Consider the following 15,412-nt stretch of genomic DNA (forward strand, 5'->3'; position numbering starts at 1 on the left):
CACTGGTGAGGCTGCTCCTCAGGTAGAAGTAGGCAGTCAACAGGAGTTTGGTTTCTATTTGTTAATAATATTATGAGCTTTAAAGTAAGTAAATAAATAAATCTGGGTCCAGATACAACAATAGGTTGTCGTTTTAAGTTTAAATATTTTCACCCTTTGTAACTCAAATTACCCCTTAAAATAACATCAGAAAACTATTTCCTGGATGAAATAATATCGTCATGGTAGAAACAAGGTGCAAGAAGCAGAGGAACCGGGCTATCCACCTCAATCCAAGATGCACCCATCATAAAGATAGGTCAGTTAAAATCAGTTGCTGGATTTGCAGTACAGCAAACCATTCTATTCCACACAAATCGGAACGTGTGCTCATAACAGCTGAGACATGGAAGAAAATATTAAGGGAAGACAACAGTATCCACAGAATAACTCAGCAGCTACTACATCTCCAGAACTTGGAGCTGAGAACTTGGAGCTGAGGTGAAGACAAGATTTCAAGAACAACCATAAGTCACAACCTCCTTATCCCCTTTCCTGAGCCCCTCTGATCTGGCAAATCCCTCCAGCACAGTGGCATAGCAGCCTGTCATAATGAGAGCTGTGCCAAAATGGACAATGACAAATCCAACAGACAGAAGGTACTGCTGTGAGTCTGCCTGCTACCAATCCTGTCCTTAAATTCCTGAAGAAACCAGCCACGGGATTTCCAAACACTAATAATTTTCTTACAGCATGACTGCTAATAACCACAAGACTAGCAACACAGCTGGTGGCACTGGCTGCTGGTGAGTCAGTCGTCAGGCTCTGCTGATTTGCAAGAACTCCAGTCCTGAAAGCAGTATAACTGCACCATGTCCTGTGACAGTGAATTTCCAATGGCAAATCTCGAAGTAAAGAATAGGGACTTCACATGCAAGAGATGCAGCCAACACTTTTATGAAGAGTTGAACAGGCTGAAAACTAATGATGTTTCCTCTATTTCACAGTATCAATAATAATAATAATAAAGTCTTAACAAGGCAATTCTACACTTAGCACAAAGCACAAATGTACCTCCCACCTGAGCTACAGCATACAGATATGTTGAAGATATCACAAAAATAAATATGAAAGCACAAGAGATTTCTCCTTTCATTATGAAAAGAAACTATTGTGCAGCTTCTACTGTACTGCAATACAGCTGCAGGAGGTAATTCCACAGATGACACAGGCATCCTGGGCGTTCCCATGCACGGTGAAGGGGAGGACTGGGAAGATAGTATATGGTTGTTCAAGAGAGCTAGAAAAAGATGAACGATTCTCCTATCAAAGAACAGAACTACATGCACTGTGACCTACTCTACCAAGCCACCACAGAGCCTCCAGCATTGTGCCACACTATGAATTGAACTCAACAAAATGAAATATAAAAGTTGTTAAACAAAGCACTGAGCGCAGCACATCTCCAGCATGCTCTCAGCCTTGGGTGCCATTACATGTCAGAAGTGATTCAGCAATCAAGAATTCATCTCTTGTTTTATAAGTTACAAATCTAGCACTCTCATGGGTTCTAAACAAAAATAAAACTGAAAGCAGGACAAAGCTTATTAACTTCATTTTTTAAAGCTGATAAGAAAGATTTCAACAAAGTCACAAAAAGCCATAATAGAGACATTCTTAGAATTCACAGATACCCTAAAATTAATTTCTATGTTTGCCCACTTCGAAACACTCACTCTCATAGCTTTCTGCCACACGTAAACACTGAGCCAAAACAGGATATAAGTCTTTCTCTGCCCCTCAAATACAAATGCATAGCTCAAGCTAACCAGTTTTGCTTTGGTGGCAAATGGAAGCAAAGCAGCACTCCTACGGTCAAAACACAGGCTTTGAAAAGGCAGAAACATCCAAGAAATTATGACTTCTAACTCTGAACTGCTGCTGGCTCACGCATGGTGTTACAAAGCAAAGTCAAACACATTAGTTTAAAGGCCAGTGGCTTGCAATGGAGCAGAACAGAGAAAAAGCTTACAGTAGCCAAGCAATAGACCCTGCTGAAGGCAGCAACCACTTTCTCTTTTTCATCAGTTGCTGTCTGCCTGCATAGCGTTTCCCCTCTGAAATCTAAAGGTTAGCTTAAACAGGGTGGGTTGAGCTAAGCTGTCTGAGTACATGCCATGATCGACCGCTTATACAGTCACTGGCTTTCAGCTAAAAAGCAAGAAAAAGCAGCTTCCTAAACAGTGTCTGAATTGTAACCCTTCAGACTACAGTCTTGTGCATCTCCATAGAGTAAATTAGAAGTTTTATCATGGGCACAGACATTGCTATGTTTCTTGAAGATCTCCTGACGGCCAGCACTTACCCCTGAAGGTATCACACTGGGACACCCAGGTTTAAGTTCTCAGCTGCAGTGATACAACCGCAAGTATTGCACTGCCAATCTGACCTGGAAAGCAAGTTCTCAGTAGATTCAGTTGTTGCTTGGTTTATATTACCACAGTCTGAACATCTTACTCCCAGATATAATACAGACAACCTCCCAGTCAGCCGGCATAAGAGAGAATCAGAACTGAACTACAGCACTGGCAGGATGTCTGATGATTATCTTACAAAAACCAGAGTAGTGTATATCCATGTAATGCGAAGCCAACTTGAACATAATCAGAGTCTACTTTCCAAATTTTATATCCATCTTCTAATGTCAAACCACACCCCACAGTTAAACTCAGCTGAGTTTTTGTCTGCGGTGCTCAGAGTCATACACTATAAAAAAATATATATACTTCTCTGAAAACTCAGATCAAGAGGAGTATCTCACTCCCCCCAACCAAAAACAAAAAACCCCGCACTAAAAAGAACCCCCACATCTCTAAGGCGTAACTGTGCCAGAAACTTTTAGAGAACATGGAATTCCTCCTACCCCACAGAGGGCTGGCTTTAAGCCCAGAAGACTGCTTAATACAATTCACTCGAAAACTGTGCATATTCCACAATGCGATAGACTTTATTGTGGACCATTCTTTGTAGTTCCTTCACTCCATTCCCCCCATAACATATTGCATGCTATGAAGACAGAGGAGTTTGTATAGTTCCGTGTTCTAGCATGGCAAGCAACCATGACTATTTTTAAATCATGGGTAAAAGGGTAGATTATAAGGAAGGGATTATAAGGAAGAGATAAAGATCTAGCAAACTTAAGCTACTAAAAAAATTATCAGCCCAATAATTCTTCAGGACAAAGAAACTCACAGCAAAGTGACAGGTTACAAGAGAACAAGAGAAATCTAGTCAGTAAAATCTGCCCTAAAAATAAAACAGAGTTTTGCATCTCAAAACTCATACAACACAAATTCTCACTAATGCACAAGAAAATCCATAATTGGGAGAAGATAAAATACTTACTTTTAGGACAGGGATTCCAAAAAGGGCCGTATTTATGTTTAAGGAAGCAATATTTTAACCTGTGCACACAAGTTTGCTATACTGCCCACTACAACCAGCAACGATCAGCATTTGCTGCTGCAAAATGACAATGCTAAATGTGAACAAAGTTTGGAAAAGTTCTCACACACAAGCACAGCACAGACCATAAATGAAAAGCCCCTTTGTTTGAGGTCTTGGGAACCTGCTGACATAGAGGGAAGGAATTATGCTGATGAGTTAGCTGCACGGTTACTGTCTGGTTGGTTGTGCCACAAAGATCTAACTTAAAATGACCTGCAGTATTCACTGAGCATCCATCTTCTCTTGTTTAAGGTGCTGTCACATGCTGGCTGATAGCTATGTAACAATGCCTGCTAGATTGCTTTACAGCAATAATCTAGCTGAACTACTATTCCATTTTTTTTTGTTATATTGTAGATTATCACAGTTGGAAAAAAGAGCAGCATGGAACAAACAGGACACAGAGTTCTTGAGAGTCTTGACCTCTTAAAAGTTCAGAACATGAGTGACAGAGCCATGGAAAAGTATTCAAAATGGGATAGACATTGGAGTACACTGCATGTAAAGAGTAGAACATAACAAAAAGCAAGTCCATCATCCTTGCCCAGTGCACTAAAGGATATGTGTCTAGCATAAGAAGCTAATAAAAAGGTACAGCTATTCATTTAGGAGAAAAAAGAAGTATGGATGAGAAAGAAATACTAGTCAGAGGCATGAAGGATTATTGGCTTGGGAGAAACAGTAGCATAAAACAGGTTAATCACACTTTCCATTTTGTAAAACATGCACTTAACACTCTCATACCTGTTCAATTAATCTTATAGAACAAAAGAGAAAGAAAAGCTATAGCAACCCAAAGCAAAACCCCAGTAAATGAACATTTTAAAGAAAAAGGTAATAATGACGTCAAAGGCTACATCCAGAAGCTTTGAAATTCCTCTGCACTCCCCATATTAACTTCTTATCTCTGACAGCTCAATAAATTTGCTTGAAAGGCAGAGTCTTGCACGGCCGCTACTTTAAAAATATGAAGCAACTGAATTCAAGCCCTCCAAAGCTTTTCTTAAGAGCCCAATTAACAATACACAGGAAATTAATGAGTTTGGCACAAGTTCTGCATATAGGTAAGTATGCATTTGTCATGAGATGAGCAGAGCGTTAGACACGTTTCTGCATTAGGGAAATACACGTACACTGTGGCTAATTAGCAAAAACAAGTTTGTATTCCTCTTCTGATGTCATGAAGGGCTAGCATGCTTGAAATTGCAATATTCTTATTAATCAGAGTTCTTAAGTTTATACAACAGCAAAATCTAGAATCAAACCTAGCAGCCTGAAACTTTGATTGTAGAACCCCCATTAATCCATTCAGTCATTCACAATTCCTACTAGATTAATTATTATAAGGATTTTTGGAAGACCTTTGAAGTGACTAGTTTACAAAATCAGCAAAATCTAAAGAGGATTATTCTCCAACATTGGTATTTGCTAGACTCATTCATTTGGCTGAACTTCATATACAAGGGCTGCTCCAAAAGCAATGCCTCCTCTTCCATTATGTCAGCCTACAACATCAAAGGTGGATGTTGGTGGTATGGCAGTAGAGGTTGAACCTTCCCACCAATATTCCATTACGTGTTGTTACCGTGTGACAGATGGCAGCTGAGGGGCAGTCTGACAGCATGGTGGCTGACACAGAAGTGTGTATGAAGCAAAGGTGTGTCACTGAATACCTCCATACAGAAAAAATTGCACCCTTTGACATTCACTGGAGACACTGGAGACAATGAACAACAGCATGAAAGACAGGTCATGTTCCAGATGGCCTCACAGATGTTTATGAGTGCTGTATGCAGGCTCTTGTTCATTGCTGGAGAAAACACACAGCTAATGGTGGTGACTACGTTGAAAAATAGCATTTTTGTAGCTGAGAATTTGCTCTATCAAACAGCATTATTGTGCTCTTTCTATCTGCTGTAGTTTCCATGAAAATAAATAGGAGGCATTACTTGTCTATAAAGGTAGGAAAAACATCTTGAACTGGCAAGTAAATACACGCTTAGGTCTAACTGAAAGTAAGCAGCTAAAGGACTGTGCAAAGCCACCAGAGAATCTTTAGACCTCATAAAATGATTGAAACCAGTAACTGTTTTAACCTTACTCTTAACACACATTAGTTTAAACAGCAAAAAGTCCCACTCACTAACAATACTTAGTGCTGAGTGTGAAAAAGATGCAGTGCAAGCAATCACTTAACATTAATCCCAGAACAACTGAAGATGTTTTTATTCTCTGCTAAGAGGAAACAGGAAGAATTCAGGTAAGCAGTGTGAGCCCACGCATTCTGTAAATCATAGTACCATTAAGGTAATGTAGAATTATACAGTAGCATAGTCTAGCAGAGGGCAAAGTAACCACCTAATTAGGGCTTAAGCCCAAACTTCAGAAAAGTAAAATTACATACAATTGAGGTATTAGTCCACTCCAGACTCTTGTCTAACTCTGTATCTGCACCACTCTGCAACAAAATTTGCCTCCTTTTAAAAACAAACAAAAAGTTATTATGATTTAAGGAGAAGGATAAGATACAGTGAAAAGACCCCAAAAATAAACAAATAATCTAACATTAAGCTCTTAAAATTATTCTCCTTTGAGGAGACAAAGGCTTTAAATTTTTTTTTCCTCCACACACACACTTTTTTTCATCTTCAGTTCTGTGACAAGAAGCTGTCTAAAAAACTACTTTGCAGTTTTCTTCCTATCTTATTGTCACGCTTGTGTTCTGTTACTAGCACAGGTCTACTGCAGTGCGACTTACACAGCACTGCAGTAAGCAGCAGTTTGTGCTCTTCGAGAGGGGGATGGGATTACTTTACATCCAAGATTAAACCATTACATGTGAGTAGCAAAACAAATCAGGAGAACATTAACTGCTGCAAAAACAAACAGCACCACATTCTCTAAAATTTGGAAGTGGTCCCACTTTGAAGACATGACGAATAAAACTGGCACTGCTGTTAGGATCTCTTCAGGGGAAATAACAATTCTGGTATCCATGAATGATCTGTAGGGATTGGCGATACCCTCCTTGTGCATCCCACCTCGTGTCATCAGCCTTCTGCGCAGCCACAGAGATGGATGCAGGTCCTCTGCTCAAATGGCCACCCCCACTAATCCTTGTCTTTCCTTCTGCTGCCTCAGTCTCTTCATTTCACCTTCATTACACAGCAGTCCCTTCTCCTTTCCAGTACGCTCGTCCCTTCCTTCACCTCCTCTCATACAGGCTACACAGTGCAGTTTTCTGAGATGTGAACAATTCAGCTCGTCTGCTGGAAAAAGTGCAGGTCGTGGAAATTTCCTCAGTTAAACAACAACAAAAATATTACATTCCAAATTTCACTTTTAGAACTTTCAGAAACGTCATCTTCCCCTGCTCAAGAGAGGTTTGAATGAAGGGAATAAGGATTCCACAATCTGACAAGAAAACAAGCATCATTCATTTATTTTTATAATACCCATTTCTCATTGCTGGAATGTAATGGTTCACCCTTACCTCAACTTTACTTCCTGGATCGTGAGTTGCAGCAGCAAAGTAGACCACCTCCTGTACTTCATCCCTAGGCCGTGCAGAGTTCTTTCCAAACACCACCAGCCCATCTTTGGAACATGGGGGAAAGGCTACAAAACAGTAACTTGGAGGAGCTTCAGCCATTCTAAAAAAGAAAAAAGTTAAAACTGTTGTAATTTGTAATTTTAACTAATTTGTAATTTCATACATTAGAGAATCATTAATTCTATTGTGATTTTTTGCATCTAAGAGACATCATGTCTCCTCTAATTGCCAGTTGATTATGTAATGATAGTGGAAGATGATATCAGCTCAGAGGAGGCTCATCTGGGTTTAATAAAAAGAACTGTGGTGATTTTCAGACACATTTTACCCAGGCCTCATGAAGGCACACAGAGCAGGAAAGAAGACAAGATGACTGTACCTTAATGAAACTACTTAGTCTCCATAGAAGGAAAGAAAATATTCTGCATCAGAGCTGTTTGGGAACATATGACCTAGATTGTATACTGCTGACTCAGACAAGTGCAGAGACACAGAAGAATTTTAATTTACTCCCACTGCTCTCATGCAGTTCAAAATTAAAAAATAATAAATTAAAATTAAAAAAGAAAAGAGAGAGAGAGAGAGAGAGAGAAAACCAGAGAGAGAGAGAAAAAAAAAACACATTTGAGGGATTCCTGAGGGAGGACAATGGTGTAACTGGAAACAGAACAAAGACATAGCAGTTATAACAACTGTCTGTCAATTTATCTACTCAAATCAGAGAGACTGAAGCACTAATGGCACTTTATTTCCTCTGTGGTTTGTCTGCATTGTTGCTCTTACCTAAAGTTAATTGATTGCAGTTTAGTTGTTTATGCAGGCTAATATGAATATTCTTTAAAATGCTTGTATGGTAGCACAAACATTATCGGTGTTCTTGATGCCAGTTATTCATTAAAAAAATGTGAATGGTTTCAGGACTATGACACCCCTGTCTGGTATCCATTGTCTTGTATACATTGCTATAACTGAGTTTTTCTCCCTTCACTGAACCTTCTGACACACACTAGAAGAAAAAGATTCAGTGCTTGTTAAAATAGCACTCAACACCAATTCCTGAGATCGTTTCACAGATCTTATCATTGCATCAGAAATTTCCTCCTGCAAAAATGAACGGATATATTCCTCTTCTCCTTCCACGATATCCTGAACAGGTAAAAACATATGCACGTTTCAATACATTAGACACAAGCTACACAATCAAAACTTTCCACAAAACAGCTACTGATGTCTTTGAAAGAACGTTACGGGCATGGGGAGAGAGATCTGCAAAGCTGTTTTTGTACACTATTCAAATTTGACATTTGTATTTTCTTTTAAATAGTACCATTCCAGAACACATTCTTCAGACAGAATAGCAGGCTTCCAGTGTTAAACCAAAGAAACAATGCCTTTTGTGTAAAGGCTACAAACAATTGCTATTCAATGGGCTACGAAGAAAGCACCTGAGTTCATCTATAAACCGTGAACAGGTCATACATATGGTCAACTTAAAAAAGAAATAAATCACCAAGAGACACTGTGCTAAAGGTGTCCTGTCGACACAATGAGGGCTGACAAACTGTAGGGAACCCACGTAAGCTTTTAATTTAGGTAAGGTTTTACACAAGGATAACCAGGCAGCTAAGATGAAAACGCACTACGTTACACTCACAAGCCCCTCTTTACAGGCAGAGTTTAGACCACTGAGGAGGACTGAGCAGCTCTAAGCTGGAATGACTTCAGCTGGTAAAAGTCTACCTGGTGGAGGACATCTACTGGAGGACTCACTGGCACAGCATACATTTTGAGTTGTTCATAGGTGTCTTGCAGATAGACATGGAGACTAAGCCTCACTTCAATTGCCATTCTCACCCATTGTGAGCCATCTGAGCACTGTGATTAAACTGAAATGCAACACTTTGGGATTTGCCCAAACTGCACCACTAACAAAGCAATTTAGTATTTTGCTCGGTATAAACCATGAATTATTCCAAGAACATACATTTATTTTGCTACGTTGGTGATGTCAATTTAGCTGCTTTCCAACAAACCCTGAGAGTTCACATCTACATTCAGATGTTGTTGTTCAAAGCTCTAAATTTGATTTCTGATGTTTTGCCAGACCAGCCAAAATCTTCAACAACTTGCAGGCTTACAGGAGATACCAGTAAGCAAAAGATATATATATATATTTATTTTCCTATTCTAAACACAAAATAAGTGGGCCTATTTGAAATATATTGAGGCAGCTAAAAGACACACTAACCTTCCTTCTATGCTGCTGGATGTGTAAAGCAATACACAGTGCGAGTTTTTTTAGGTACTGTTCTTTTATTTACACACCAAATATATGGCCAGGTATGCTTAAAAAGAAGCAAAGCAATATTTAAGGTATTCAAGGCAGACTTTTACGTACCTCCAGACTGAGTAGTTCAGGAAAATGATTACAAATCTGTAGGTATCTAATGCTCTATAGAATCCTGAAGTCCTCCTTGGCATAAAATGGGGTCACTTTTATCTGACAGGTTTTTGATTTGTTTCTTTAAATTTACCAACAGTTACTGAAACAGAAAACCAATTGCCATTTTGGTAACACTAAGTATGAACACAGGGGTAAGCTACTTTGTAACACTCCATAACACACTGCACTTCACACAGGGCTGCATATAAACACCACAAGCTAAATGTTACAGCCTTGTACTGAACACACAATTATCCTAGAAGTCCCCACCGGGATCTTAAATCCTGTTTCCAAAGAGGGAAGCCAGTTAGCAGTCAGCTACAACTTAAATCTACTCACTTTGCGAGGTAGCAGTTTTTCCTAGAACCTCACTTGGTTAATTTTAAATACAACAAGGACAGCAGTTTCTCAAATACACCCACAGCCCAAGTTTGTCCAGAACACCACTGATCTTCCCTCATCACACAACTGAAGCAGTTTGTTAGCAGCTACGTATCTAAGCAGGAGACTTTTACTTTCCTGCTTTCTTTCCTTTTTCCTTAGTTCACCTTCAGGTTGTCCTCATTCTCATTTTCACGCGTTGCACAGAATGACTGAGGTTGGCACACACCTCTGGGTCCATCTGTCCAACCTGTGCTCCAGCAGGGACACCCAGAGCAGGGTGCCCAGGCCCATGTCCAAATGGCTTTTGGAGATCTCCAAGGAGAAGACCTCACAGCCTCTGGGCAGCCTGTGCCAGTGCTCAGTCACCTATGCGGTACAGAAGTGCTTCCCGACGCTCAGATGCTGCCTCCTGTATCCCACTTTGTGCCCACTGACCCTTGTACTGGCACTGGGCACCACTGAAAACAGCTAGGCCCCGTCCTCTTCACACCATCCCTGAATGTATTTATATGGACGGATGAGATCCCCCTCCCCAGCCTCCTCTTCTTCAGGCTGAGCAGTCCCAGCTCTCAGTCTCTCCTCACAGGAGAGATGCTCCCATCCCTTTACCACCTTGGCAGCACACGATGCTCTTCAACCAACCACAGACGCTACAACAGACACTCTTCAAATATTTTCTGCCTGTCTCCAAGAGTTTTGTTGATACAACTATTATACTGTACAGGGTGAAGCCTAAACTCCCCTTAATGCCCCATTTTTCAAGCATGCTGGAGATTGTCCTTGATAATTTATTGTCATCTCCAGAAACAGTCCACGTCTTTTCAAGCCTGTACCCGCAAACACAAGGCTGAGAGGGTTAGCAGTAGGGATTCAACTCAGACCTTCACAGCAGTTTCAATAATCACATAGACTATTTTTCCCCACTCTCACTTCTATAGGTTCTTGGAATTAAAGTTGGTCTGGGACAAGTGCTTTGGATACCAGAAATACAGAGGCTGCTAAACTTTTGCTGATAAGTTCTGAATGCTTTCTGGTTGTGTCAATGTTTTCTTTAGTATTTATATTGCAAAAGGTAGTTGAGCTGCCTCTAAACTCCAGAGAGCACATTAAGCCTTTTACAAAGACATACAGCTTGTTTCTGTGTTTAGAAGTGTGACTTTTCCTCACTGTATTTTGTGCTCTTACAAAACAGAAGCCCAGCTGTGCTAATACTTCTGAACTATTCAGTAATGTTTAAAGATTCTGGTAAGTCTGTTTTCATTGCTACCAGAAAGGACAAGTCACCTAATCTGCAGCAAACTTCTGCAATTAAGAACTCAGAGGCAGCACCCAAACAACATTCCTCAAATTCGGATTAATGCTCTCATTAGGAAGGAAAGAATATATCAAATGGGCCATACGTTATGTCCTCTTACCTCTCCCATGTTCTTAATGTATATGTATATATACATTATATATATGTATATATAATAACCTCTCCCCCTTTCTCTCCCATTTATACGGCAGGAAGAAGGTCAGTCTCAATTGTGAAAACTGTAGTTTAGCCATCAGTTTTGAACCAATACTTTAACCTTCAAAATAAAATACTTCCTGTGCCTGAGACAAGCTTGTCTTTCCATTACAAATCAAGCCTAGCATCTTATGCACAGAGACATGTGATCTCTGCATCCTGCAGAAAAGCAACGTTTCCAAAAACAGAAATGAAAAGCAAAATTCATTCAGCTTCAGGCACAGAACAAAGACAGCAATCTGAAAGGCACAATAATAATATTGTTCCCATCTTAGGACACACTGAAAGGTTATTATTTTTTTTTTTTTAATTGACAATTTAGACAGTTTTAAAGACTGCCCTACCAGGAAAGGGGAAGGTTGCATTCATTAAAAAAAATTAGAAAAGCAGAGACTGCTCCTGAATATAAAGCACGAAACTGTGCCAGATCTGTGTATTCCTATGGCTTGGATGTTGCATTATTAGTCATACTGTTTGACTCTTTCCTTACCACACAAGAACAGTGGCACAAATTTACCACTGAAAGGTGCCACATCCTCCAGAACTGTAACTCAGCTTTGATTGTCTGTCTCTCCAGCTGTCTGAGAAGGTATCCAAGAGGAGTGAGCAGCAGCTGACATTTCACAAACCAAGCTCAACTTCTCTCTCTCAAGTCAGTCGCTCTCCTTGTACACTAACTACATCAGAAGGAATTACTGCATTTTGGAGAATATGAGCAAAACCTCAAATTTCTAGCCAGAGGTTTGGGGTGGCCATTTTTTCCAGTAGCTTCACTTTTATTACTTATAAGATGAAGCAATTCCCTACACAGGCATAAAATCTAGCTGCATTTCAAAGCTTTCCCACACAGCACACCCCTTTCGGTCATTTTACTGAACAAACACATAATAGGCCTGAAAGGAACTGGAAATATTCCTCTTGCTGTTTGTGGGGGAAAAATAGAGATGATCCTGAAGACTGCTGATAGATTTTTTACATCTGTGTAGCAAATTAGATACCGGCATAACTCTTCAGCATTTACTGTCTTAACATGAGGTAAGATTTCGGCCATTTAGAAAGTTTGCAGTCCTCTGACCAACCAGTTCTTTTCTCATTGTCTAATAAGCCCTCAACCATCCTGTCATAGCAGACATCTTTCAAAAGCAAATGGGATCTTATTTTTTGCCTCAAGTAGTTCACATTACATTGATGAAAACTAGTTCTATTTAAAAACAAATTAGGGTCAGCCATCCAGAAGACAACAGATTTCAATCTCATTTCCATTACAGGCTGTGCACGCAGGGAAAATTCATTATTTATACCACCAACTCTTGACTGAGTGGATGTCAGTGCACTTAATTAAGTCTCCAAGCAGACACAGAACTATATTCCTTTTGTAGCTGTAGCCTGAGACCTAGGGTCATATTTGTGCCTCTGCTTTTGGTAGGGAAGGATTTGTTTTCTTGCACAAATTCTCAGCTTCTGCCACTGGGGCAGGGACCGTAGTCAGGACTTACTGGCATCCAAAGTATCTTTGTGCAGCACAGAAGTGCATTGTGAGACGGTGTTACCACTGCACAGTTTTTATCAGGACAGTTTTCCGTCTTTATACAATCCAGTTGTGCTGTTCAGTGAAGTCCTGATCTGGCACAGGGAGGGATGCCCACCTCCACACAGAACTGGCTGATGTGCGCTGACTGGAAGTCCTTTCAAATTAGCAGCACTGTGGTGCTAACAAGAGGTAAAATAAAAAGCGTCCAAGTGCCTTGCTGGAAGTCTCACTTTTGATTAAAATATAACTCAAAACAAGAGCAAATGTTGCAGTGCTAGCAACAGAGTTTGTAAAAGTTACCCCATAATAAAATACCTTCTGGCAAAAGCCAGCCACCTGGGTACCTTCGAGTGACAGGCATGGACCCCAGTTCTATTCTGTTTCTCCATTTACTGACTTTATATGAAGAAAAAGCTAGTGCACAACAGAGACAGCGTCCAGTTCCACAAGTCTTTAAGTCCATAATGAACAAGGGAATTCTCACTGGAAGCTTCTAGCACTAACTAGCACACCTTCCCACATGCAATCTGTGTGGTTGACTTTTGAAGAGAGGGTGGATGGAACAAATCGGTACCTCTACCAAAAATACACTCAGCAAGAGTAAGCAAATGCAATTTAAACCATGCCCTACTATAGCAGGAAAACAAAGGTTACAAATATCTTCCAAAAGGATCTCAAACTCCAAGCACCAGAAATGCTGTTTTGGGCAGCATAAACGCTACTCATGTCAATAAAGGATTTGTTTCCAGCCACCACATTTGCTTCAATATTACATCTGTGTTTTCAGAACATCCACACAAACTCTGGGACCAAAACCCCTTGGGAAAGTTTATAGCACTATGAATGGTTTAATTCTCTCTGATTTGAGATGAATCGAGGCTGAAGTTCTGTGTTCACAGAGACCAAATTGCTAAATACGTATGAGAGGGTTTGTTCTGAGGTTTCTGCTTGTTTGCTTGGAGGGTTCGGGGTGCATGTTATGAACAGAACTGCATGCTTAGAGGTGCTTTAAGTCCATAAATCCATAGCAGCTTTTAGACCAACAGTATAAATGGTAATGGCCTATAATGGATGCAGCTTCCCACAGGTTCACGTAGTTATTACCTCCTGAACTGCTGAGTAAATCTAACGCACACAATCAGCTTGCATCACAGGATTTACCCACTCTGCTGCAACACAACCTCTTCTCCGAGATCACTGCATTTAAAGTTCCACGTCTTACAGGTATGGATGGCTTCACCCACAGCTCTAAGGAAATTCTTCACACTGCTGGATTTATACATATGCACACTCACAGGCTCAGGGCCTAATAAAGCTCCCCTCTGCTCGGGATGCTGCTGTAACAAGACCTTTTTTCTCCTCCCTAATTATCAGTACCGGAGAAAACGACTTCATTTAAGGCAAGTCAATCATAGAGCAGCATAAATCAAGAGCTCGGTTTTGCAGACACCGCACGGAGCCGTTTGTGCGAGCAAAAGCATCGCGCACCCACCTGAGAGCAGCTGCGCCTGGAAACGGCCCCGGGGCGGCCACATTCCAAGGTGACTACGCGAAAAGGCACCTTCACATAACGAAGGGGGGGCCGGGGGTGGAAGAGTAACAGGGCAAACGGCAAGCACTGCTCGCTTAAAAAGCAGAAGGGAAGCGGCCAGCAGAGAGGGCAGCCCGAGGAAAGCGGGCACCGGAGAGCCCTGCTGTCAACCGGAGGGCGAGGGACAGCGGGGTGGCACCGAGAGGGGTGGCCGAGGCAGCCATGTTCCGCAGCCCCGCGGCAGGTGCGCGGAGCCGCCGGGGAACGGGCTCCGGGGAACGGCGGTGGAGCTGGGGGAAAGCGGGGCCGCCGCCTCCATCCCTCCCACCCGCCGCGCCCGGCAGCTTGCTGCCCACCACCGCCGCCTCGATCCATCGAGCGCTGCCCGCGGCGATCCCGCACCCTTACGCACCTGGCGCTGCGCTGCGCTCCGCTCCCCTCAGCCTGGCGCTGGCGGCGGCCCCTGCCGGTCTCCCCCCTCCCCTGCGCGCGCAGCCGCCGCCCGAACCGCTCCGCGCGGCGAGTCCCGGCCGCTGCGGCTCTGCGGAGGACGCGGCAGTTGTGCGGCCCCACAGCGGTCTCCGCTGTGCGCCTCGCTGTCCCACCGCCAGGCCTGTCGGCTCTGCCCTCAGCACCGGCTCTGTGATAACGGCGGTCTCCCCACGCCCCCGTGTGAGGGAGCGCAGCGGCTCCTCGCGGCCGCCGCCGTGAGGTCCCACGGACGCCACGGAGGGGTCGCGAAAATGGCGCCTGGAAGGGGTAGCCGCGTTTGGTGTGCTTGGACACAGAGCGGCCCGCGCGTCCTCACCCTTCGTGTGGCTCCCAAACTTGGTGAAGATGGGAGGATGGCCCCGAGATCGGGGCTTCTCGGCTGGCCTCAAGGGACTCGGCACAGTGGGCTGTCACCCCTCCAGTAGCTGAACCCCGAGGACCTGCCAGCTCCGTGGCCCTGAGCATCCATCCCTCTGAGGCCC

At 42.4% G+C, this 15,412-nt stretch overlaps 1 protein-coding gene across 4 annotated transcripts in view; it reads right to left on the bottom strand.

Annotated features, from left to right (window-relative positions):
• SCRN1 (secernin 1) overlaps positions 1-15,412 on the bottom strand; it is a 34,330-nt gene extending 18,918 nt beyond the window's left edge. The window contains exons 1-2 of one of the 4 annotated variants that reach the window (XM_418734.8): positions 15,247-15,412; positions 6,980-7,139 (exon numbers count right to left, since the gene is read on the bottom strand). In XM_418734.8, the coding sequence (XP_418734.6) occupies positions 6,980-7,139; positions 15,247-15,395 (309 nt within the window). In that variant the 5' untranslated portion in view covers positions 15,396-15,412. Of the gene's footprint in view, positions 1-2,011; positions 3,551-6,979; positions 7,140-14,850; positions 14,923-15,246 lie in introns of those variants that run through there. The other 3 variants (XM_015281820.4, XM_015281821.4, XM_046936336.1) reach the window with 3 other exon arrangements.

The sequence above is a fragment of the Gallus gallus genome, chromosome 2 (assembly GCF_016699485.2).
Source record: "Gallus gallus isolate bGalGal1 chromosome 2, bGalGal1.mat.broiler.GRCg7b, whole genome shotgun sequence".
In the NCBI taxonomy this organism is placed as follows: Eukaryota; Metazoa; Chordata; class Aves; order Galliformes; family Phasianidae; genus Gallus; species Gallus gallus.